This window comes from Rhodotorula toruloides (assembly GCF_000320785.1).
Source record: "Rhodotorula toruloides NP11 unplaced genomic scaffold Scaffold35, whole genome shotgun sequence".
In the NCBI taxonomy this organism is placed as follows: Eukaryota; Fungi; Basidiomycota; class Microbotryomycetes; order Sporidiobolales; family Sporidiobolaceae; genus Rhodotorula; species Rhodotorula toruloides.
Genome location: NW_015622995.1, coordinates 100,127 through 122,192, shown reverse-complemented (window position 1 = coordinate 122,192; position 22,066 = coordinate 100,127). Strand labels below are relative to the sequence as shown.

The following is a 22,066-nucleotide window of genomic DNA, read 5'->3' as shown; positions in this document are numbered from 1 at the left end:
ATAGCTCTTCAGATCTATTCACTCCACTCAATCAAGTGTTGTCTGTACCCTCCCCATCTCCCTCCCAATCAGTTGTCTGTACCGGCACCGCCGCGAAAACCCCAAAGTCTGTACCGTCCATTCGCAACGAGTTTGTCCCGCAACGTCGTTCCGCGGTCTCGTCCGTCTTTCTGCGGTTGTGAGCGAGGATCAAACGCTGTGAGAGCCAGCGGGTGCACTGCGAAGGGGACGTGGAGGTGGAGCAGGAGCGATAGGGTTGCGACTTGAGCGTGGAGGTCGTGCCGAAGCGGAGAGGACGGGTGCGTCTCGCAGCGAGGGTGTGGGGAGCTGTACGCCCGCACGGAAACCACGGTGACGCTGCACGGTCGAAAGCAGAGGGCTGAGAAGTGAGAGAGAGGCGAAGGGGCGAAGCGATGAGGAGCTTCTCGACGAGCGTGCCGGACGAAGAGCGCTTCGCAGGGCTAGCTGGCGGTGCGTGCGGCATAACTGAGTAGTACACAGGTCCTGATAGCAGCGGTGGCCCCCCAAAGTGCTTGTGAGGCGAGCGCGAGCGACCGCAACCCGCCGGCGCACAGTCTTCCCCTGGCTGACCTTCCCAAGCTCGCTTCTTCGGCAGGCGAGGGACCCCAACTTGGCGCCTGGGGCGGTGCTCGATGGCGCGATTCCACGAGTCAAACGAGAGGTGAAGTGTATGCACTTTGCCGATAGGAGCCTGGCGCGACTCGTGGGACTCGTTCGAGGGTTGCTCCGCTCCTTCTTCTTCCCTCACCTCAGTACCGCTCCTACGCACGCTCATCGACGTTTAAGAATCAACATGTCTACCTACAACGGCTTCAAGAGCTCCATCGCTTCCCTCCGCGTCGCTGGCGCCCATGCTCCCTCCTCGAAGAACGCCGACGACCTCAAGGCCGCCGTCGCCTCGACTGAGCTTCCCGCCTCTCCTCCCGACTCTGATGCGTCGTCTGACGTCGACTCGGCTCGCAAAGTCGGCGGAGACGGCGCTACCTGGGCTGGCTTGAAGGAGGAGAAGACCGAGTCGTGGACTGTTGACTGGGATGGCTCGTTCAAGTTTGCTCCCATCAAGGAGCACATCGTCTCGCGTGGTGCGTGGTCTGGTGTCCTTGCTTGTTGACAGGAGCATCCAAACGTCCGAGACGGGCCGCTGACTTTTTCCTCTCCTCCGCTGCCAATGGTTTCGCTCTCCCCCCCCCCCTTCCCCCCCCCCGTTTCTTTCATCGCTACAGCCATGTCGTCGCGCTACGGTAAGGACCAGTACGAGACCGCCATCTCGGACATCGTCATCGGTACGCTTGCGTCCTGTTGCGCCAATCTTTCGACTTCAAGCTGACCTGAACTCGCTTGCGCTTTCAACAGTCGGCGCTGGCTCTGCCGGCCTCTCCGCGGCCTACGCCATCGCAAAGGAGCGTCCCGAACTCAAGGTCACGATCCTCGAGGCCGCCGTCGCCCCTGGCGGAGGAGCTTGTGCGTTTCTTCCGTTCCGTCCTCCTCCCCGTCCCGCTTCTTCGTGGCATCCCGAGGCTCCGATGACATGTACTGACGCCGATTGAGCCTGCAGGGGTCGGTGGTCAGCTCCAGTCGGCCATGGTCGTCCGCAAGCCGGGTCACTACTTCCTCGACGAGCTCAATGTTCCTTACGAGGACGAGGGCGATTACGTGCGTCGTCGCTCATCCTTTACCACCCTCTCGACGTCGCTGACATGCCCTCGCAGGTCGTCGTCAAACACGCCGGCATCTTCACGGCGTCCTGCCTCGCTGCCGTCCTCAAGGTGAGATGTAACTATCTCAAGATCACCTGAGCAGGGCACGAGCGTCTCGAGCAGACCATCGTGCCCTCTCCACACCTTCCGAGCTTTTCACGCTCGCCTACCACCTCTCTCTAACGTAGGGAGGAGAGAAGGGAATCCGCCCCCGCTCGATCCCACATGCCGCCGCTCAGCTCAGTCCAGCATCCTTCGTCTTTCACTCATTCCGAGGAAGGGCGAAGGTGCTACACAACACCTCTTGCGGCGGCGGGATCGACGGACCAGGCGCGAGTTCAAAGACATGCCGGTGCTTTCGTTCTACCTTGACTTCTTCACTTGCGGATTGCCTTCGTGCTTACGCCTGTGTTTAAGACGGTGATCGAGGCTGAGATTATACGGTTGAAGCTGTTGCGATAATGCGCGCGTAGCTATGTGTCGGCGAACCTCAACCCAAACAGTCTCCCTCCCCGTGCTGATACACTCTTCTCCTCGTCTGTTCCGGCTCTTCCGACGTCGACAAACGACCGCAGTTCCCGAACGTCAAGCTCTTCAACGCCACCGCCGTCGAGGACCTCATCTCTCGCCCCGACCCGCTCTCGAAGGTCCCGGGCGCTCGTCGCATCGCCGGCGTCGTCACGAACTTCACTCTCGTCACCATGGCGCATGGCCTTGCCTCTTGCAGTAAGTTCCGTCCGCGTAGTCGATGTCGAGGACGTTGCGGCGACGGAAGCTCGCCATTCCCTCCTCCGTCTCTTCCTCGTCTTTCTCTTCCCGTCACTTCTCCCCCGCACCAATGCTGATCCCTTTGAACGTCGTGCAGTGGACCCGCAGACCATCACCGCGCCCGTCGTCATGTCCTTCGCCGGTCACGAGTGCGTCCTCTTCCGCTTCTCCCGCTCCTCCTTCTCCCTTGCTGACGTTGATCCCTTTGCAGCGGCCCCTTTGGCGCCTTCTCCGTCAAGCGTCTCGTTGCCACCGGCCTCGTCGAGAGCCTCGGGGACATGCGCACGCTCGACATGGTCAGTCTCACTTCCTCGTCTTTCCGGTCCCGTCTCCCCTTGCATGTGCTAATGTCGCTGTCGGCCCCTCCACAGCGCCAGGCCGAGGACTTCATCGTCAACAACACCCGCGAGGTCGTTCCGGGTCTCGTTACGGGCGGCATGGAGCTCGCTGAGCTTGATGGCTCGTCACGCATGGGAGCCAGTTTTGCGGCTATGTTCGTGAGCGGCATCAAGGCGGCGAAGATCGCGATCAAGATGTACGACTCGTACGAAATTGAGGACGGGGAGGTCACCGGCTGGGCGGGCGTCGAGAAGAAGCTCGCTGCCACCAAGATCTCCGCCTGAGCGATCTTATGCTTGACTGACGACTCCCGACGAAACAAGTAGTGCCCCTTTCGACGTTCCGTTCCTCCTTCGCTTCCTCCGTGCCGTTCTTGCAATCACAGCGACTCAACTCGCTGCTTTCCTCTATCTTCCACGCAGCGTTCACTTATCAGAGAGCACTCGACACGAGCTCGACATGAGCTTGACACGAGCTCGACACGAGCTTGACACGAGCTGTTTGCATGAAGCGCAGGGCTACGAAAGGTTCCAACGAGGAAGGTCAAGTCCACCCAAGTCCGCCTGAGCGCAGACTCGCCGCACCGGTCGTGCTACTCTTGGGACTGCCTGAGCATCTCCTGCAGCCGAGGACTGCAGATGTAGCGCAGTTCCGTCGTCATCGGGTCGTAGTCAGCCAACGCGGCTTTGAGGGCAGCTGCGCCGATGTTCATGCCGCTGTGGAGCCACTGGACAAGGCGCAGACGAGCGCTGCAAGCCCATGCAAAATACTTCGCGTCGCAAGTCTCCAGCGCTACTTTGACGGTTGCCGAGAGGAGGACGAGTCGATGAACGAGCGGCGTCCACCACGAAGTGTCAATCACTTTCTCAGGAAGAATGTCGCCGCCGAGGAGACTGCTGCAGACGCCGCAGATGAGCTTGCTGACGTGGTCGATGACAAAGTTGTCAGGCAGCCCTCGAAGCGAGATGTTTGGCTTCTGCGTCGGGTCGCTCCAGCGAGTGGACCGTACGATGCTGACGAGGTAGGGCTTGTTCGGGAGAGCGCTGCATTCGTTGACAGGGCCGCCGATGAAGTTTATGACCGTCTGCGGATGGAGAGCTTCAGCAGAGTTCCGCGACGTCGCGACGTCGGAAAGCCACCGTTCTCACCTCGAAGCGATCATGGCTAACACCCTCGAGATCTCCTGCAAGCATCATAGGGTGACCGCCGCCTGTCACAATCGGGTTTCGACTCCTCTCTCGGGCGCTTTGGAGTTCTGCCGACGAAAGCTCGGGAAGACAAGGCGGGTTGGCCTTGCCAGGACCGCAGACTTGACGGTGAGCGAACCAGACCTGTGAGCGCGAAGGTTCGGCTTCAGCTTGTCAGGCGTTTGTGGATCTCGAATAGGATGACGCACAAGCTTCTGGCATTCCGGCGAGCAGAAGAAGAGGTCGACACCCGCATCGGTGCAAGGGCGGCATTTGAGCGAAGTGAGCCGGCCGCAGACAGAGCAGGCGCTGTACTCAGCAGTAGAAGCCATCTGGACCGGTTCTCGCGAGCCCCTGAACGCTTGGAGCGGGAGCAAGTGACGTGAAGGAGGCGAAGAGAGGGTCGTCGCCGCTTCGAGCGGTGCCATCCGCTTCTCACGCGTCTTTCGCTGTGTTGCTGACATCGAACGACTGATACACTGCTACAGACCCGCCTCTGACTGCTCACAGCTCGCCTCGCGCCGCCGTCGTCGCCCCTTGCCTCCTCATCAGTCTCGACCCGCTCGCCTCGACCACTCGCTCGGACGGCTAGGATGGGCACTGGGAAGACGGGAGCGTGCTTGGTGTGCGGGAAGGAGACGACGAAACTCTGCTCGAAGTGCGTCAAAGCGGGACACGACCTCTTCTTCTGCTCGCCGGAACACCAGAAGCTCGTAAGTCACGCTCTCTCGCGCTTCAGATCACATGACTGGCGACGTGTGCGCAGACTGACACTGGTGTCGCTTCGCAGGTCTGGGCCGAGCATCGCCGCGTCTGCGGGAAACGCTTGACACCCGAGCCCTGGCCTTGGTACTCGCAGGAAGAAGCAGACGAGACGATCGCTAATTTGGACGTCAAGCGAAAGCTGTGGGATGGAAGGGAGCTCACGATGACTGAGTATCTCGCTGAAGTCGCCCAAGTTCCCAAGTACTACACCGCGGTCCGTCCTGTTCTCTTCCCTTGCGTGCACTCGATACTGACGACCCGAGTGAGCGCACGCAGCAACACATCTATGACTTTACCGCTGGCCATAACCACCCTTTCAGCCTCTTCATCTCGCAAGCTGCCTTGGCTGACTTTCGCGCGCTGGAGATCCGCCGCAAATGCCCGTCGAGGAACTTTAACGACGTCCTCGGCAAAACGGACATCTTCCAGATCATGCACGAGCTGTGGCTCGCAATCTATCCTGGTACGCCGATCGGCGTAGTCTGGCACGCGGGCATGCAGCATCGCTTCGTCGTCCTCTTCTCGCTCCTTCACCAGCGCGCGCAGGACGAGTCGACAATCCCGCTCGCCTACTGCCGTAACGCCTACAAGCAGATCGAGCAGTACATACTCTCCCCGGCTTCGCGCGCTGGAGCCCTTGCCTTCTCATTGGTTAACAGCCTCCATCGCTTCATCGACTCCGACACAATGGTGCTCCGCATCCCGACGCTTGACACGGCGCAGCGAGGGCAGCAGTAGGTGTTGTTCCGCCTTTGAAACGAACGCAGCAGACCTTGCAATCCTCCGGCTTGCGACGAAGCGAGCATTTCAAGAAGGGAAGCTCTCCTCGTCTCGTCGCCTCGTCCCGCTCGCTTGCTTTGCATCTTGCGAGAAAGATTGCAGGAACTGAAGAAGCTTGTCATTGACAAGAAGGACTGACAGGACGGAGCACCGAGAGTAAGGGTTGAGGAGACTAGAACGTGAGCAGCGAAGCAGTGAGTGTTGAAACTTAGTCAGTGGAGGCTGTGCGGTGTTTGCTGTGGAAGGGATCCTCGGCTCCACACAGCATGTCAAGCTGTGTGGTACGGATCATAGCAAGATCCAGAGAACGTCCAAGCGACGCGTTCCCAGTTCCCAAGCCGCTCTTCAACCACTCGCGCAGACGCTGATATGCGCCTGCCACCCATTCGATATGCTTCGGGGTGCAGTCGTCCAGCGTCTTCTCAACGAGAGCCGAGAGTATGAGGAGGCGGTGGAAGAGCGGGCTCCACCACGACGTTTCGATGATCTCGTCTGGAAGGGTCCCGACAGAAGTGAGGCAGGCAGTGAACGACCACAAGAGCTTGCTGACGTGGTCGACAATGAAGGCTGGGAACGGGCGGCGGCTGAGCTCTTCGAGGTCTGTCGTCGGATCGCACCAGCGCGTTGCGCGGATGTACGCAAGGACGCAGGCGACGTTCTGCAAGGGAGGAGAGCAGGGTCCACTCGAACCAGAAAGGTAATCGATGATGCACTGCGGAAGGAACAGACGTAAGCGAAGACCCGCAAGCAGGCGAGGAAGACAAGGAAGACTTGCGTCGAACGAATGCCCAGTCCATTCTAATAGCCCTTCAAGTGCGAGGTCCGGGCGAGCACATACACGAGAAGCTTCTTCGTCGCCGGATACCCCAAAGAGCGGGTTCGATCGGCGCTGACGTGCGCTGTCGAGTTCTTCGGCAGAGAGATTGGGCAAGAGGGGCGGGTTTGCCGTACCGCGCCCGCAGAAGAGGCGATGCGCGTACCAGACCTGTCCGAGCACTCGTCAACTTTGCTTCGAGATCCGAAGAGTAGCCTGCTAGCGACGCACAAACTTCTGGTGTTCCGGCGAGCAGAAGAAGAGGTCGATTCCTGCCTTCGCGCACGCTGAGCACCGGTTCTTCGTCTCCTCTCCGCACACCAAGCACTCTCCCATCGTCTGCGTGTCCATCGCTGGCCGTCGCAAGCTGTTGTCGCGTCGCAAAAGTCGAAGTCGACGCCGACTGATGAGGTTGGCGAGGTCGCGAAAGAGGGCGTGGGAAGCGAGGCGCGCGGCAGTAAGGCCTCGAGAGCAGTCGTAGCAAGGTCACAAGCGGCAAGCAAGCTCAATTTGAGGCAGCGGGTGAGGAGGACGAGGGAGACCCGCTCCTCGACCTCCCTTTGACCTCGACCGCTCCCTTTGCTTCTGCTCGCTGGCTTGCTGGCTTATCTGGAGCGACTGTCGAGGTCAAAATGACTCTTCACGCGCCTCCCGGTCTTCCCCTGCCCTCCCGCGTCCCCACCATCGCCGCCATGACCCCCCTGCCTGACTCGCCTAAACTTTCCCCGACTGACGAGACGCCTGCTCAGACGGAGGTGAAGAGGATCGGAGCGTGTCTCGTGTGCGGCGAGGAGACGACCAAGTTGTGCTCGAAGTGCTTGGGTGCAGGACACGAACTCTTCTTCTGCTCGCCGGAACACCAGAAGCTCGTGAGTCTCTGCACCTCGTGGGATGACCGCCACGACCTCAGCTGACCGCCTTGACACGCCCGCAGATCTGGCGCGACCACCACCGCGTTTGCGGACGTCCGCTCGTTCCCGACTCTCGTCCTTGGCTGTCGAAGCTGGAGGCTCTCGAGGCCGTTGCGAATATGGACGTGCCGAGGCGTCTCCCGCATGGCAAGATTGCCTCGCTGATCGAGTTCCTGAACGAGGCTGGCTGCGCGACGCGCTTCATCGTGGTGCGTCGCTTTCGGTTCTCCGATACGCGATGCGCATTCTCACGCTCACTCGCGAACGGCAGACGCACATCTACAGGCTTACCGAGGGCCACGAGCACCCGTACGATTCTTACACTTCGCACGCTGCCCTCGTCGACATCCGCATGCTCGAGCTTCGCCGCAGGTGTCCTGCGGGCGACTTGAACGAGGTCCTCGGCACGATCGACACCTTCCAACTGACGAATGAGCTACTGTACCAGCTCTGGCCTTGCATGCCGACGAACAAGGTCTGGTACCCAGGCGCAAACCACCGCCTCGTCATCTTCCTCTCGCTCCTCCGCCAGTTCCGCGCAGGTAACCCTTCCGTCTCTCTCGAGTTCTGCCGAAACGCCTACAAGCAGATCGAAGTCTTCCTCGCGTCGCCAGCCGCCAAGATGCTCAGTGCCGAGCGCGACGTCTTCCTCGACGGCTTGCACGCGTACATCGATCCTGAGACGCTCGTCATCCGTCTCCCGCTCTGCGACTACACGCCCGAAGGATGCATGGCGGCTGAGTTCAAGGAGCGCATTGGGCGTTGGAGGCGCGCTGTCGCCGCCAAGTGAAGGGTCGTTTTCTGGTCGCCTTTTCCGTTCGCATCTCGACGTTCCCGGTCTCTCTCTCTGCAACACCTGGTCTGTACGTGATAAAGCGGCTACGCAGCAGCATCTAGCGGATTGCACGAAGAGAGGAAGATGAGAGAACCGATAAGGCGAGAAGAGGATAATGCGAAGTGAAGGAGACACCGCTTCGCCTAAGCTGCGAGCGCGAGAGCGACGACTCCGACAACGCCAGCAGCCGCACCAACAACCACCTTGCCCGCCCCGCTCGTCGCCGACTTGTTCGCGCTCGCCGCGCTCGCGCTCGCCGACCCGGTCCCGCTGCTCGACGAGCCAGCCGAAGCCGATGCGGACGCCGACGAGGAGGTCGAGACTGCCGAGCCTGCGACGCGGCGTGAGGTGCTTGCTGCGGAGGCGGCGGAGGCGGCGGAGGCGGCGGAGGTGGATGCGACGGTTGAGTTGGATGCTAGCGCGGCTTTGACGGATGAAGACCACTCGCCGGTCATCTGTGTGAGTCTGCACGACAGAACATTAGTCACAAGAGTCGCGGATTGAAGCACGAAAGCGGACGCACTGGAAGCGGGCGGAGAAAGCCTGGAGAGGTGCACCGGAAGCGTCCTTCGCCGACTCTGACTGGATGCGGATAAAGTACTGGTCCGAGTCGGCTGTGAGATGCATTCGTCAGCCTCATGCTGCGCATCTCGAGGAGCGAAAAAGCCGGTACGCACGTCCCCAAGACGGGTCAATCGTGATCCGCTGCTCCGTGACCTTCGAAGGATCCGCAACGCTTCCCAACTTCGCAAGCTGAACTTGCTGCAAGGCGCTGCCGGTGTAAAGCATGATGTCGGTCGTGCCGTAGGTCGAAGAAAGGGGCGCTTCGCCGTTCTACGGACGGGACACCCGTCAAAGGTCAGTTCTGCGAAGTGTCGTTTGAGAATGGAGATCACACGCACGTCTCGCCAGGATACGGTGAAGGAGTCTCCAGCCTTGTAGTGCGATGCAGCGACGGGCTTGTAGACGTAGGGGTTGGCGGAGGCGAACGAGGCAAGAACCGTCAAGGCGGCAAGGGTGGTCGACAGGAGCTGCATCGTAGGGGTTTGTCGCGGTTGGTATGCGTCGGAAGAGAGGTGCTGAGAGTCCTGGGAGGTCGGATGCGCCGAACGATGGCGTGAGGGTGCGAGCGGGACGAGGAGGAACGCGACGGGGAGAGCGCGAGGAAAAGAGTGACGCTAGCCGTTCGAGGCTGTTCAAGCGAGTGTACGGAGCGTAACACGAGTGTAGGCGACGTGTAGATGCACAGGAAGAGCAGACGAAGACCGAGGGCGGGCAAGCGAGCGTGCTTGTTGAATCGGACGCGTCGAGGGCGCGTGCGGAGCAGAGCGGCGAGGTGAAAGCTTCTCCTGGCTGGCGAGGGTCTTCTCTGTCGACGAAAAGGCTCCGAGAAGAAGACAGGCGTTTTCGTGGCCCGAGCAGACAGCGAAAGAGCGAAAGAGCGAAGAGCAAGCTGCTTGGGAAGGTCGACGAGAGAATGATTCCCTCGCGAGACACAGGCGGGCGCACGGCCTCGAGATAGCATGCACAGATACTGATAGACATTGCGTGAGGCGGAGCGCGATCTTAGGCCTTGATGGACTGGAGGTACTGCTCGCGGAACGGGTTCTTGTCCGTAGCCTCGTTCTTGTCGTGCGGGATCCACTTGGGCTCGTCCTGGGGCACGATGCGTCAGCACGTCCTCGGAAAGCATGCAACACGAGCAGGCGCTGGCGAAAGCCACCGATAGCTCGAAGAGACCGCTCGAGGGAGTGCGCCGCGACTGACCTGGAACAACCGCATCGCCTTGATGTAGTCGCCGCTGTCGAGAGTGAAGCGGTGGTAGACGCCGGCGGGGACGATGAGCAGGTCCTTCGGCTCGACGGCGATGCGGATCCAGCGCTTGTCGCCGGCCTCTGCGAGAAAGAGGTGGTCAGCGCGCGCTCGTCGCCTACCCGCACGATGCGTGAGCACGCTAGCATCTGTCATGCATGCAACGCAGTACCAGGGAGGGAACCGTGACGCACCTCGGATGTCAAAGTACCCTCGTCCATCCTTGATGTACCGAATCTCCTCGTCCTCGTGCAAGTGCTCTCTGCGGGCGGAGGGATGCAAAGGTCAGCCTGCCTAAACGAACATGCGACGAACGAAACTGACGCACCGGAAAAACCCCTTGATCTTCTCCTCGTAGACGTCGCCGAGACCAGCCTTGGAAACGTTGATCTCGTCGCGGTTCTTGTACCCCCGCGACTTGGCGCTGCGCAAGCCAGACCCAATATCCAAGAGTCAGCTTCCGCATGGTCTGAACGGAGCAACTCGGCGAAAGGACGAGCGACGCACATCTCCTCGACCTGGTCCAACTCGATTCCCGGGTACGGCAGCACCCCGATCGCCTTCAGCTGGTCCACCGAAACCTCCTCGCCGGAGTGGTGCGGCTCGCGCTGGTCTCCCGGCTTGTCGTCGCTGTGAGTCGGCCGAAGTGTCAGCGAGTGCATGCGGGTGCGAGAGAAGCGGGAGGAGCGCGGGTTGCGCCTGGGTGCGATGCTCGGAGGGTGTGTACGCACTAGATGTAGGCCTTCATCGTCTCTGCGAGTCTGTGTGAGCGGTGGAAGCCAAACAGGACTCGCGCGAGATGGCCTCATCGCTTCGCCTCGAACGGCTCGCTCACGCTCTCGCACACCGCTTACTGTGCGTTCTGCGGGTCTCTGGTGCATCTTAGCATGCTGTCAGGCTGATTGGGCTTTCCCGCTCGCCGCCACGCCCTGTCCTCGCCCCGCCAGCGCTTCATCAGTTCAACTCGCTTCGGACCGTATAGGTTGGCGACAGCAGGTTCCCGGGATGGTTGGGACAAACGGAACGGTTGGAGGACCGTGCTTGGTGTGCCAAACCCGAACGACAAACCGCTGCGCAGCTTGTGCGACGACGCGACTCAACCTCTTCTTCTGCAGCCGGTCGTGCCAGAAGCTTGTACGTTCCGTCTTGCTTGTCTACCGTTTACGACAAGCTAACACCATGTCACGCAGGTCTGGACCGGCCACAAGATCTTTTGCGGGAAGAAGGCTTACCCTCTCACCCTCCCCTTGCTCACGCCTTCTGAGGCCGAGATCGCCATCGCGAACATGGACAAGCCGTCCCACGCTGATTCAGCGGGTGGCGCGCCGCGCTGGTCCGTCTACGAGCTGGCTCACAAGAACCTCGGATTGACCAGGAGCGATTTCAAGGTCTGTTCTCCTTCTGTCACTGAGGGTGGCGCCTGCTTATATTTGCACACCCGCAGACTTGCATCCAAGAACTGACCGAGGGCAAGAAGACCACCATGTCGCGTTGGACTTTCCAGCAGAACCAGTATCTCCTCACGCTCGCTTTCTGCGCCAACCGCGTTCCGGGGGGTGCCAACACTTTCCGTTCGGACGTGATCAATTGGCTGATCAAGGATCAGTTGGACGCTGCCGACACCGGAGTCTTGAAGCGCTGGCTCTACTCTGCCAACCGCATCGAGGCGACAATGCTCCAGGGGTTGATCTGCGTCGTCTCGACACTTCGAGGCTCACTGGAGACGCTCGACCTGACTGTGGTGAAGAAGCGCGCCACCGCATCGGGTCCTTGCTGCAGGGCGCTCGTCACCTACATCAAGGCGCACTTCTCGCCTGCCGACGCGCAGAAGCTCTTCAAGGTCTTCACGCTCGACCCATCTGAAGACACTGAAAACTAACTTCTCGCGCTCTTCGCTTCCTCCCCTCTCGCCTAGCCGCTGTACACCGGAAGGAGACGGCACCCAGGCGCGGGAACACATGTCGCGTTGAGGAGCAACGCCGTTGTTATCGAGTCCTTCGTTCTTCGGCCGTCGATCGGGACCATACGAGAGAAAGCACTTCGGACAGATAGAGCGGAAATGAAGTCGTACTGCGTGGTTGCGACCAGCAGGAGCACAGAACGGGGGTTCCTCCTCTTCCACTTTGCCATCCTCGCTCGAATTGCTTTCCGAGCTCCTCTTCTAGCATTTGCGCGAGTTCTGGTTCCCTCACGAGACGCCCTGCCTGCCCGCAAACCCTCGCCGCTCCGCCAACCTCTTCATCAGCCCGCGCGACTTACCCGGCACAACTCGACGGCACCCTCGCAAGGGGTTCGTACGATGGCCGAACATCCGGGTGGGAAGTGCCTGACTTGCGGGACGCAGACGAAGAACCGCTGCGCGGCGTGTGGAAAGGCTGGGATCGACCTCTTCTTTTGCTCGCCGGAATGTCAGAAGACGGTGCGTTTCGACAGGTTCTCAGCTACATGCGGCGCTAACCAACTACGATACAGCTCTGGGTCGGACACCGACTGTTCTGCGGACGTCACGCCTTCCCGCCGCTCTTTCCCCTCCTCCAGCCAGACGAATCGCGTCTCGTCCGAACAAAGATGTACGCGCCGATCTTGAGAGGAGACGACGGTCCCACCAGCATCTACGATGAGTGTCTCGTGCACTGGTACACCCGCCCAGAAGCCGAGGTGCGCTGCCGGGCCTGCCTCTCCTCCTCGCGCTCGCCTCGCTGACGCTTCCCTCGCCCCACAGCACGCAGTCAGTGCGCTCGTCGAGGGCAGCGCATACGACCGGGAGCAGCCGGGCGCCCGCGGGACTTCGCACAATCAGCGGGTCCTCATCGTCCTTCGCATGGCTCTCTGCCTCCAAACGACCGAGTCCGATCGGAACGACATCCTCTCTGCCCTCTCCGAGAAGTGGTACCGGCTTCTCTGCGATGGCGTCTTCCCGGTCGACGTGCGGGACACGACACGGGAACAAGCGATCCTCTTCCACCACATCGTCGCGGTCGTCACGCTCATGCGCGTTAACGGGCAGTCTGCCGTGCGGGACAGGGAGAGTGCGATGCGCGGCTTCCAGTGCCAGTTCAGGATGATCGACTACGCCGAGCAGCACATCTCGGAGGAGGCGTCCGAGAAAGTCTCCGCCAACGTCGCTCCGGCTATGCATGGCTTTGGCGGGATCTTGAGGAAGATTGTCAACCGCTGAGTGTGCCCTTGCACCTCATCCAAGGCAGGTGCTTGCAGTGCACAGCGGCGGAGCATTTGGCAAGGATTTGGCGGCGAAGGTCATGAGGACGGTCAAGAAGCGTCTGCCACAGGCTGTACCGGTGCCAGGTGCGTAAGATTGGAGGGCACGGATTGTAGATAGACACTTGCAGTTCTGTCTTGGTTGCAGGAGAGACGCGAACTTGCGAGAGTCGCAGACGGAAGAGGAGCGAGTGCAAATCCCTCCTCTGCTTGACTGTCTCGATTGCGACGTCCATACGCTCGACGGAATGGTATAGGCATCCCAGAAGAGCTTGGCCAATAGACGAGGCTGTCGACGACGCATCCGCCGCTTGGACGTCTCCCTCTCCCTCGACGCTTCACACGCTCGCATCGTCTTCCCACTCTAAGCGTTCTGACTGGCTGCTGGGCTCTTTCGAGTTTCTTTCCTGCCTGCTGAACCGCCCACTTCACCCGTCCGACGTCGTCGCTCGGCGCCAACGCTTCATCAGTTCACGGCCCACGAGCTTACCCTTCCTCCGCGACAACAGCCTGCGACGACCAGCGATGGGTGTGCGAACTACGGGAGAGTGCTTGGCGTGTGGCCAAGAGACGAACAAGCTCTGCGGGCCTTGCTCGAAGGCCGGAATTCAGCTCTTCCTCTGCTCGCCGGAGCACCAGAAGCTCGTGCGTCTCGCCCTCTCTTCAAGCGCGCCATTGAGCTCACACTGACACACATTTGATGCTGCCGCAGGTCTGGCAGGGCCACAAGGTCTTCTGCGGCGCGAACGCCTGGCCTATCTCCCTTCCTCGCCTTACGAGGGCAGAGACAGCCAAGCTGCTGGAGAACCTCGACAAGCCGACTTTGCGGCTCAGAGCGTCCGGAGAAAAATTCCACAGATCCTCACTCGACTATCTCAGGACTTTCTTGGGACCGAACAAGACGCGGGACGAGATTGTGGTGAGCCGTTTCGACCAACCTCTCCAGCGTACGTTCGCTGATGGCGCTGTTCTGCAGTCTGACATCATGTCAGTTTCAGATATCTTTCCAGTTCTCGGACCCGCCTCTTTCCCTGAATGGTCGCAGACGATCCTGCTCGCGGCGCGCGATACAGCGATGTCAAATTTCACACACGACAAGCTTCCCTCGGAGCTCACCCTTGGCGGGATCTCGAAGATCGTTCTCGAATCTGTTGGCATTGGTCTGCTCGCGCCGATACCGGCGCGCTATGACATGCGCTCGACCATCCTTTTCCACCGTCTCGCCTGCTACGAAGCCCTCGTCGTTGCGGCACTGCCGGATCCTCGCGCACCCGACACGGGCTTCGACAGGATCAGGGACGCTGAGCGCTGCAAGCGCACATGCGAGAAGGCGCTCAAGGCGTACGTTTCCGAGGCTTTTGACGCAGGTTTGGCTGCGAAGTTCTTGGTCAAGCTCAAGGAGGCGGCACCCAAGGCGATGTTCCTTCCGACGGACAGGTCAACTGGCAAATTGACCGAGCTGTCAGAGTTGGGAGGAACGGAGCACGTCGCTTAGGCTCGTAGGAGGACCAGTTGGAATCGCATGTACACGCTTCGGCGCTTCTCTTGAGACGCTAGGTCTCTACGAGAGCGATTGGACAAAAGACAGACAGTCCCACTTTCGCGCTCACCTCCTCCCTTCTCTCCCTCCTCCTGCTCACCTGCTCTCGCAGGAACGGCCTCGCGAGGCGCTCTCTTGGCTTCGTACTGCTCTAATACTGCTTCTGATTCGGTCCACTCGCCGAATGATCCCGGCGACCGCTTGAACGCCCTCCACCGCTTCATCAAACCTCGCCTCCTCGACCCGGACAACTCGACACACAACGGCTCCGACGCACGCAGACTCGGCGGAGATGGTCGAAGGAGACTGCTTGGTGTGCGGGACCAGCACGACGAAGCGCTGCAAGCCCTGCTTGGAGCAGTCTGGCATCGACCTCTTCTTCTGCTCGCCGGACTGCCAGACACTGGTACGTCCTCTTAACTCTCGCTGTTCAAGCCGACTTGCTGACATTCCGTTGACAGGTTTGGCCGGGTCACAGGTCGTTCTGCGGCAAGAATGCGTTTCCCGTCAGGTTCCCGCTCCTCTCCAAGAACGAGGCGCTCGACATCATCCCGAACGTCGAGGTCCCGCTGCTTCGCTTCAACCTCGGCAACGGCGAAGAGAAGCATTCCCTTCTGACGTTCTTTCAGACTTTCCTGCATCCTCAGGTCACGCGTCAAGAGCTTGCGGTGTGTCCCGCTTCCAGCGTTTTCCCCCCGCCGCGCTGACGTCCGACTCGTTTAGAGTCGCATTTGGGCGATTACCGAGACGGACGACGGAAGGGCTAACGAAGTTGTAGTAATGGCGAAGGCCAATCAAGCTCTCCTCTACAAAGCACGCTTCTCCGCCTCGCCTTGCGCTAACGACAAGCCGCTGAAGGAGCTCGTCATCACGCTCGTCACCCAACTTTGCTGTGATCTCAACGAGGTTGGCCTCTTCCCTGTCTTTCCCGAACGTACGCCAAGCGCCAGGCCGAGCTCTTCCACCACATTGTCGCCTTCCAGACCTTTGCTTCGATCTTCTACCAGGCCACCAACAAGTCCTTGGCTGAGCGTCAAGCACTGGCTCAGAAGTACGCCGCGCCTGGGAAGGCCTGCGAAGCCGCGCTCCATACATTTGCGCGCAAGACCTTCGGCCAGGACTCGGACGACAAGTTGAGCAGGGCGTTGGTGGCAGCGGCGTCGCGCTTCACTCTCCGTTACCCGTGATGCGTTCGTTCTTGCTTGGTAGGATCACTGCACTTAACAGTCGTCGTTGGACTTGGAGAACGGCAAACTAGCGAGAGCTGACCGCTTCTCCTCCTCTTCTCTTCACCTCGCTCACCGCACCGCGTCGCTGGGTGCTCGTAAGGCTTTGCTGACCTCGCCCGGACTGCTGTTTGACCGATCTCGCTGCTCTCGTCGCCGCCCGACTCGATTTCGCCTTCATCGCTCGCTCAGTCCCCTTCGCTCACCTCTTCCCACAAGACTCTCCCGAGCTTCACGATGAATCAGCAGCCGACTGGAATGTGCATGGTGTGCGGGAAGGAGACGCAGAACCGCTGCTCGAAGTGTGCAGACGCGGGAATCGACCTCTTCTTCTGCTCGCCGGAACACCAGAAACTCGTGCGTTCCGACCCTCTGACCTTCTCGTTAGGCTCCATCACTCACCATGCTACGGCGTCTGCACGCAGGTCTGGCCAGGACACCGCATTTTCTGCGGCTCGCAGGCGTTTCCCGTTTCCTTCCCGCTTCTCTCGAAGGCCGAGGTCGCGAGCATCGTCGGCAACCTCGACAAGACTATCTTCTGTCCGACGATCGATGGGCAGGAGGTCCAGATCACGCTGATGGACCACATCAGGCAAGCTGCGCTTCCAGGTATGGGCGTGCCAGAGACCTTGGTGAGTGCGTTCGCCATGCGCACGTCCAGTGGGTCTCGCGCTGACTGAGCAATTGCGCAGACCCTCATTCTCGGCACCAGCGAAGAGTCTACCGCCCGTCCCGTCTTCCGCAACAACCCCGGCAAACAGCAAGAGCTCCTCCTCTTCCTGCGCATGTCGACCGAGTCTTGCATCGGGACGACTTCCCTTCGCGACGGCATACTCACCGGCCTTTCGCGCCTCTGCCTGTGTCTGACCGACAAGGGAATCATGCCTTACGTTCCCGAGTACGAACGCAATCAGGCGGAGCTTTTCCACCGCTTTGTCGTCTTCCACACTCTCACCGCCTTTGCGATGCGCCCGAACACCATTGCAGAGAAGATGCTTGCCATGCAGAGGTATGGCGAGGCGCTCAAGGAGAGCGAGATCGCCATGTACGCTTTCGCGGAGGGCAAGTTCGGGAAGGCCTTCTCAGAGAAGCTGAAGGAGGTGATCCAGCTCTTGAAGCCGAGGGGTTACGATTTCGTTGTCAAGCCGTAGAAGCTTGTGCGGAGCGTTTGGAAGTCTTGGATTAGCAGAACTTGCACCATCTCGCCGAATGGTCCCGCTTTCTCGCAAAGTGTGTCACTGTCGACCTCTCCGCTTCTGCTCCTGCTTAGACAGCATGCTTGTTGCAATACTCCTACGACTACCCGCGCAGCCGCACCACCTTGACTTGTCCGCCCTTCGCCTTCTTCCTCGGCGTGGGAGCGACGGGAGTTGCATCCTCCTCAGGAAGCTCAGGACGCAAGAGCCGCGAAATGACATTGAACGCATACATCCCTCGCGAGAAGCACTCGCTCAGAGCTGGATCGTCGAGGTCCATACCGCGCTTGAGACAGGCGAAAGTCGTGTCGAAGCACTGCTCGTGGCAATCGAAGGCGTATCGGTACGGCTTGTCCAGCTGCGAAAGCGAGTAGAGCGCAGCAGTAACGCGATGCATGAGAAGCGTCCACCACAACTCGTGTCCCGGGTCGACAGGCGGTTCGCCTGTCTTCTGCCAGTGCGAGAGCCACCGCTCAGCGGCCTCGAAGACGAGTAGGCTGTATAGCTGTCCTTTGTCTCCCCAATCATTATCTCGTGTCCGCGGGCCAGAGGGAACCCCATACAGGCTGCCGAGGCAAGTAACGAGGACATCGTGAAAGGGAATGAGGTCCGTATAGTCGGGAGCGAGTGCTTGAAGATGTCGAAGCAGAGTCTGTCGGACACAAATGCGTCAGTAAGGGACTGGACTCGCCGCCACGATCTGTTGCCGTTGCGCACCTCTGCAGACGTTCCAGTGAGCCGCTCGAGTTCGGCAGCGACTGTTACTGCTTCGTCTACCTGAGTATCAACCTTCCAAGGGTCGAATCCGAAGGCCCGCTGTCGTCAAATGCGTCAGTCCCTTTCTGAGGAAGAACTCAGTATTCTATTGAGGGAACGCACCTCCAACATCTTGCGATACTTGAATCGTGCGAGCGAAGGGCGATCATCCAGCGGCATACGCAGGAGCTGTAGAATCCGCAGACGCAGCGTCTTCTCGAGAGGCAAAGCAAAGCTATCCTTGAAGTGGGTGAACTGGTCTTCTGTGAGGCAACGACAGAAAGGCGGCGACTTCCCGCAGAGGATCGAGTGACCGAGCCAGACCTGCGGCGATGGGAGCGGGCGGTCAGTGCGGTCCTGCAATCAATTCTCCAGCGTAGGCGCACCTGTTGAAAGTGTTCCAGCGAGCAGAAGAAGAGGTCGACGCCTGCGCTGGCACAGGACGAACATCGCTTGGTCGCCTCGGCGTCGCACACGATGCAGCGGCGGGCGGTCAGGGAGGTCATGCTCAGGCTACTGAACAGTCTGAGCGAGTCAGCGAGGCAGGCGGGCGTGCGAGCGGGAGCACAGTGAGTGGTCGAGGTCAAAGAGAGGTCGAGTGAGCGGTTCTCCCTCGTCCTGCTCACCCGCTGCCTCAGATTGAGCTCGCTAGCCGCTCGTGACCGTGCTGCGACTGCTCTCGAGGGTCTACTGACCGGCGCCTCGCTTCCGACGCCCTCCCTCGCCAACTCGCCAACCTCATCAGTCCTCGCGGTCGACTTCGATTTGCACCGCGACAACAGCTTGCGGCGACAAGCGATGGACACGCAGTCGACGGGCGAGTGTCTGGTGTGCGGTAGCGAGACGAAGAACCGGTGCTCAGCGTGCGCGCAGGCAGGAATCGACCTCTTCTTCTGCTCGCCGAAGTGTCAGAAGATGGTGCGTCAGCTTCGCTTCCCGTGCTCGTTTCCTGCGTGCATGTCCTCACTGGCTTGACATGGTGCAGGTCTGGCAAGGCCACAAGCTGTTCTGCGGGCCAAACGCCTTTCCTCTTGCCTTCCCGCTCTTCTCGCAAGCCGAAGCTTCCGACATCCTCGACAGCCTGGAACAGCCGGTTGCGAGAGCGGAAGAGCCTTACACAAGGTCTGCCACCGTCATGGAAGAAATCAAGGCGCACCTGGGTTGGCCAGACGCGACCAAGGCGGACTTGATTGTGAGCTGCCCTCAACCTTGCCGCAAGACACACGATCATTGACCGTCGAGACACGCAGGAACTCATCTCGAGTGGTACCGGTGACGCCGCTCCGTCAGCCTCGCCAGCACTCGATCAGCTGCCTGCAATGCTGGTCTGGTCTCGCTATGCAATTCTTGCAACGCACAGAACCATCGACTCCTTCCGCCAGTTCCTACTTCAAGGCATGGCTGGGTTTTATGCGCTCCTTTTCGGTGCAGGAGCCCTCCCGCCTGTTCTTCCCCAAGACTTGGACGTCCGGTCGGCGAGGCTGCTTCACCAGATGCTTTGCATCCTGACGCTCCACGCCGCCTACTCGCCTCCTTCTCCTTTCGTAGGTGAAGCACGTCCGCCTCCTTCGACGTCTGAGGAGTGCAAGAGGTGCGTTACTGCGTTGATGCAGTACGCTGTCAAGACCTTCGGACTGGAGTACCTGCAGAAGTTGAGTGTGGCGTTCAAAGGCCGTTCTCGTTCGCCCGGCCCGAGCAGGCGGTAGCGCAATGCATCAGGGTACTTCAGCGCTCTGCAGTCCAGCGAGAGAGGCGTTGTCACCGTCGAGAGGTGTGAGCGCTCCTCGACGCGTCTCCTCTTGTTGTCCGCACGCTTCGCTTTCCAGATTGAACGCCTCGTGGGGCCTGCTGAGCACGCTGGCAGGATGGCACACTCGCTAGAACCCAGGCGCACCCGCTCGCACCGCTTCGAACGGCGCGCGACGGCGCCAGCTTGCACCTCCTCATCGAACCTCTACACCCACCCGCAGGCGAGCGACACACTCCCCGTGTACGAGGACATCACGCTCGAGTGGAACCCTGGATGTGTCACGATCGACTCGAGCACCGTCGACTTGTACTTGAGCGTCGAGGAGGACTCGGGATGGCTCGCCGTGCACGAGTGGACGAATGTGCAATACGCGCAGGGGAAGCTCGATACGCAGCTCAAGCCGGGCTGGTGGAACGCTAGCACGGGTGCAGGACAGGTGTCGGCTCAGGTGCGCTCCCTTGTCCTCTTTCCTCCTCGACGAAACCACCCGCTGACCTCCTTGGCGGTTCGTGCACTGCATCGGGGTTGTCTTTCTCCTTCTTCCGACAATATGACATACAGCTCTCGCTCGTTCCGTCCGGTCAACCTCGATGGAACACGCCCGCTCCCGCAGGACCCGTCTTTGCAATCGCCTACAACGGATCGCAAGTCCTCATTCCGCTTGAAGTCTCGGCTTTTTCGCCCGCTAACGCAGTCAGTCACACAGCTACCCTTCTGTCACCCAGTCTGCCGCCTCTTCGAACTACACCGGCCCCTCAGTCGAATCCGTCGCCGACCCCGCGACGAAATCCTCCTCTCCCTCCGGCGGCAAACTCGGCGCAGCAATCGCCGTCCCGCTCCTCGTCGTCGCCCTCGCCGTCGTCGGCTACGTGACCTGGCACAAACTGCGCAAGCGGCCTGAGAAGAAGCGGTTCAGCGCAGTCGTCGACCATCGCATGTCGATGATTTCGCAGGGGACGTGGCAGCCTCGTCCGTCGATGGCTGGGTCGCGCCCAGGCTCCCTCCACACTTCGCACCGTCCGTCGGGATCGCAGTACACGGCTGCGAACAGGCAGTCGTACTTTGCCGACCCAAACGCGCGGCACTCGACTTACTCGTTCGCCGGATCAGGCGTCGGCGTCCCTTCGCCTCTTGGTGCAGGCATCCGCCAGCCTCCGCCTGCAGAGATGCGGCAGACTGGCTCGGGCGAGCGGATGAGTCGCGTTTCGTTCGCTGCGGGAGAAGCACTCGGACGGCCTTCCTTCACCAGTCAAGCTCGACCAGGCAGCGTCCACACCCGTTCATCGCTCCACCAAAGCCAGCTACGCAACTCGACCTTCTTCTCCAGCGCGACCGAGGTCCACTCGCCCCAACTCTCCCGCTCAGCCGGTCCGACATTCGGCTCGAGTCCCTCAATCCCTCGCTCGCCCTCTTCGTCCGTCAGTCTCGCCGTCACCGCCCTAGAAGGCGACTACTTGTCGCGCTCCGGCACGCGCGAAGAACTCGCCTCCATCCGTTCACCGTCGAACTCGTCTTCCCTCGGCGCGCTGGCAGGCTTCTCGAAACCCGTCAAGCCTTTCGGACACGCGCACAAGACGTCTGTTGCGAGCTCGTTGAGGAACGAGTTGTCGAGCATGCCGGCGGCTGCGATTGTTCGAGATGGACGGCTCGCGTACTCGCAGCCTCCTTCGGCATCGGGACAGTCTTCGCCCGTCTCGCCGTTCGGCGAACACGCCCTCTCAGCAGATCTTCCTTCGCCCGCGCTCTCCTCTCCCTCGCTCACCGACTCGCTCGCGAAACTCGAAATCCCCGACTCCTCCATGCCTCGGGCCTTCCACGACTCGCACCGCTCGTCCCAGATCCTCTCACCAGACGAAGCGCTCGCCTCCTACGCTCGGGACGCGACCTCTCCAACTCCAGGCCAAGCGCGTGGAGCGGCGAAGGGCGGACTGGGAGGGTTCTTGGGCGGATGGAGGAGGGCGGGAATGATGAGGAGCTTGACTGGGGGGAGTATCGCAAGTGTGCTCAGAGGCGGTGGTAGGAGAGGTGGGGCGACGGAGGTGGTGAGGGAGGAAGACGAAGACGCTCAGGAGGAGAAGCGCGAGCGTGAGCGCGCGAAGAGTCCGTTTGAGGACCCTGAGGAAGTGGATGAGAAGCATGAGGAGGGCGTCCATGCGGGTCTTGAGCTCGAGTTGGGCGAGTCGGTTGGGTACGCGGAGGGCTTTGAGCGGAGGGAGCAGGAGAAGCGGGATGAGGTGGTGGACGAGAAGAGCGGACATGCCTTGTGAGCTGACGAGGACGTTCGGGGATACCCATACTTTCGGCTTTCTTGCGAGCTTCACCCTTCTCATCGCCAGCCTGGTGCAGGCGGTTCCTTTCGTAGCTTCCTAGCGATACCCGTACCGCACGACTATGCCATGCACCTCCTCTAGCCAGCTAGACTCGTCAAACAAATTGGTCGTTACGTGAAG

General features: G+C 60.5%; 15 protein-coding genes across 15 annotated transcripts; 10 read left to right on the top strand and 5 right to left on the bottom strand.

Moving 5' to 3' along the window:
* Positions 1-814: 814 nt before the first annotated feature.
* RHTO_05679 (thiamine biosynthetic enzyme) lies at positions 815-3,109 on the top strand (the record flags this gene model as incomplete). The annotated part of the gene is made up of 9 exons (XM_016419340.1): positions 815-1,103; positions 1,245-1,304; positions 1,375-1,482; positions 1,577-1,674; positions 1,731-1,787; positions 2,294-2,444; positions 2,584-2,635; positions 2,698-2,782; positions 2,858-3,109. 9 exons carry the CDS (start codon positions 815-817, stop codon positions 3,107-3,109), a joined length of 1,152 nt encoding a protein of 383 aa, XP_016269868.1.
* A 308-nt stretch (positions 3,110-3,417) lies between these two features.
* Positions 3,418-4,440, bottom strand: RHTO_05678 (zinc finger, MYND-type domain containing protein; the record flags this gene model as incomplete). Its single annotated transcript, XM_016419339.1, has 3 exons — positions 3,418-3,909; positions 3,974-4,156; positions 4,222-4,440. The coding sequence occupies 3 exons, from the start codon at positions 4,438-4,440 to the stop codon at positions 3,418-3,420; spliced, it is 894 nt and encodes a 297-aa protein (XP_016269867.1).
* A 165-nt stretch (positions 4,441-4,605) lies between these two features.
* RHTO_05677 (zinc finger, MYND-type protein) lies at positions 4,606-5,515 on the top strand (the record flags this gene model as incomplete). Its single annotated transcript, XM_016419338.1, has 3 exons — positions 4,606-4,725; positions 4,803-4,991; positions 5,054-5,515. 3 exons carry the CDS (start codon positions 4,606-4,608, stop codon positions 5,513-5,515), a joined length of 771 nt encoding a protein of 256 aa, XP_016269866.1.
* Positions 5,516-5,765: 250 nt separating this feature from the next.
* RHTO_05676 (zinc finger, MYND-type domain containing protein) lies at positions 5,766-6,722 on the bottom strand (the record flags this gene model as incomplete). Its single annotated transcript, XM_016419337.1, has 3 exons — positions 5,766-6,269; positions 6,396-6,542; positions 6,603-6,722. 3 exons carry the CDS (start codon positions 6,720-6,722, stop codon positions 5,766-5,768), a joined length of 771 nt encoding a protein of 256 aa, XP_016269865.1.
* A 281-nt stretch (positions 6,723-7,003) lies between these two features.
* RHTO_05675 (zinc finger, MYND-type protein) lies at positions 7,004-8,072 on the top strand (the record flags this gene model as incomplete). Its single annotated transcript, XM_016419336.1, has 3 exons — positions 7,004-7,240; positions 7,306-7,491; positions 7,554-8,072. 3 exons carry the CDS (start codon positions 7,004-7,006, stop codon positions 8,070-8,072), a joined length of 942 nt encoding a protein of 313 aa, XP_016269864.1.
* Positions 8,073-8,260: 188 nt separating this feature from the next.
* On the bottom strand, positions 8,261-9,154 carry RHTO_05674 (Cell wall beta-glucan synthesis family protein; the record flags this gene model as incomplete). The annotated part of the gene is made up of 4 exons (XM_016419335.1): positions 8,261-8,582; positions 8,641-8,731; positions 8,795-8,951; positions 9,020-9,154. 4 exons carry the CDS (start codon positions 9,152-9,154, stop codon positions 8,261-8,263), a joined length of 705 nt encoding a protein of 234 aa, XP_016269863.1.
* Positions 9,155-9,683: 529 nt separating this feature from the next.
* On the bottom strand, positions 9,684-10,677 carry RHTO_05673 (1,2-dihydroxy-3-keto-5-methylthiopentene dioxygenase; the record flags this gene model as incomplete). The annotated part of the gene is made up of 6 exons (XM_016419334.1): positions 9,684-9,773; positions 9,885-10,012; positions 10,124-10,191; positions 10,258-10,353; positions 10,437-10,559; positions 10,661-10,677. 6 exons carry the CDS (start codon positions 10,675-10,677, stop codon positions 9,684-9,686), a joined length of 522 nt encoding a protein of 173 aa, XP_016269862.1.
* A 257-nt stretch (positions 10,678-10,934) lies between these two features.
* On the top strand, positions 10,935-11,808 carry RHTO_05672 (uncharacterized protein; the record flags this gene model as incomplete). Its single annotated transcript, XM_016419333.1, has 4 exons — positions 10,935-10,966; positions 11,045-11,063; positions 11,120-11,317; positions 11,374-11,808. 4 exons carry the CDS (start codon positions 10,935-10,937, stop codon positions 11,806-11,808), a joined length of 684 nt encoding a protein of 227 aa, XP_016269861.1.
* A 420-nt stretch (positions 11,809-12,228) lies between these two features.
* Positions 12,229-13,107, top strand: RHTO_05671 (zinc finger, MYND-type protein; the record flags this gene model as incomplete). The annotated part of the gene is made up of 3 exons (XM_016419332.1): positions 12,229-12,348; positions 12,402-12,587; positions 12,652-13,107. The coding sequence occupies 3 exons, from the start codon at positions 12,229-12,231 to the stop codon at positions 13,105-13,107; spliced, it is 762 nt and encodes a 253-aa protein (XP_016269860.1).
* Positions 13,108-13,673: 566 nt separating this feature from the next.
* RHTO_05670 (zinc finger, MYND-type domain containing protein) lies at positions 13,674-14,643 on the top strand (the record flags this gene model as incomplete). The annotated part of the gene is made up of 3 exons (XM_016419331.1): positions 13,674-13,793; positions 13,861-14,067; positions 14,125-14,643. The coding sequence occupies 3 exons, from the start codon at positions 13,674-13,676 to the stop codon at positions 14,641-14,643; spliced, it is 846 nt and encodes a 281-aa protein (XP_016269859.1).
* A 337-nt stretch (positions 14,644-14,980) lies between these two features.
* On the top strand, positions 14,981-15,875 carry RHTO_05669 (zinc finger, MYND-type domain containing protein; the record flags this gene model as incomplete). Its single annotated transcript, XM_016419330.1, has 4 exons — positions 14,981-15,094; positions 15,150-15,356; positions 15,412-15,594; positions 15,672-15,875. The coding sequence occupies 4 exons, from the start codon at positions 14,981-14,983 to the stop codon at positions 15,873-15,875; spliced, it is 708 nt and encodes a 235-aa protein (XP_016269858.1).
* A 276-nt stretch (positions 15,876-16,151) lies between these two features.
* RHTO_05668 (zinc finger, MYND-type domain containing protein) lies at positions 16,152-17,065 on the top strand (the record flags this gene model as incomplete). Its single annotated transcript, XM_016419329.1, has 3 exons — positions 16,152-16,271; positions 16,340-16,546; positions 16,607-17,065. 3 exons carry the CDS (start codon positions 16,152-16,154, stop codon positions 17,063-17,065), a joined length of 786 nt encoding a protein of 261 aa, XP_016269857.1.
* A 148-nt stretch (positions 17,066-17,213) lies between these two features.
* Positions 17,214-18,372, bottom strand: RHTO_05667 (uncharacterized protein; the record flags this gene model as incomplete). Its single annotated transcript, XM_016419328.1, has 4 exons — positions 17,214-17,762; positions 17,828-17,926; positions 17,990-18,190; positions 18,253-18,372. The coding sequence occupies 4 exons, from the start codon at positions 18,370-18,372 to the stop codon at positions 17,214-17,216; spliced, it is 969 nt and encodes a 322-aa protein (XP_016269856.1).
* Positions 18,373-18,664: 292 nt separating this feature from the next.
* Positions 18,665-19,572, top strand: RHTO_05666 (zinc finger, MYND-type domain containing protein; the record flags this gene model as incomplete). Its single annotated transcript, XM_016419327.1, has 3 exons — positions 18,665-18,784; positions 18,852-19,058; positions 19,117-19,572. The coding sequence occupies 3 exons, from the start codon at positions 18,665-18,667 to the stop codon at positions 19,570-19,572; spliced, it is 783 nt and encodes a 260-aa protein (XP_016269855.1).
* A 403-nt stretch (positions 19,573-19,975) lies between these two features.
* Positions 19,976-21,883, top strand: RHTO_05665 (uncharacterized protein; the record flags this gene model as incomplete). The annotated part of the gene is made up of 3 exons (XM_016419326.1): positions 19,976-20,064; positions 20,178-20,264; positions 20,323-21,883. 3 exons carry the CDS (start codon positions 19,976-19,978, stop codon positions 21,881-21,883), a joined length of 1,737 nt encoding a protein of 578 aa, XP_016269854.1.
* Between the last annotated feature and the right edge of the window lie 183 nt (positions 21,884-22,066).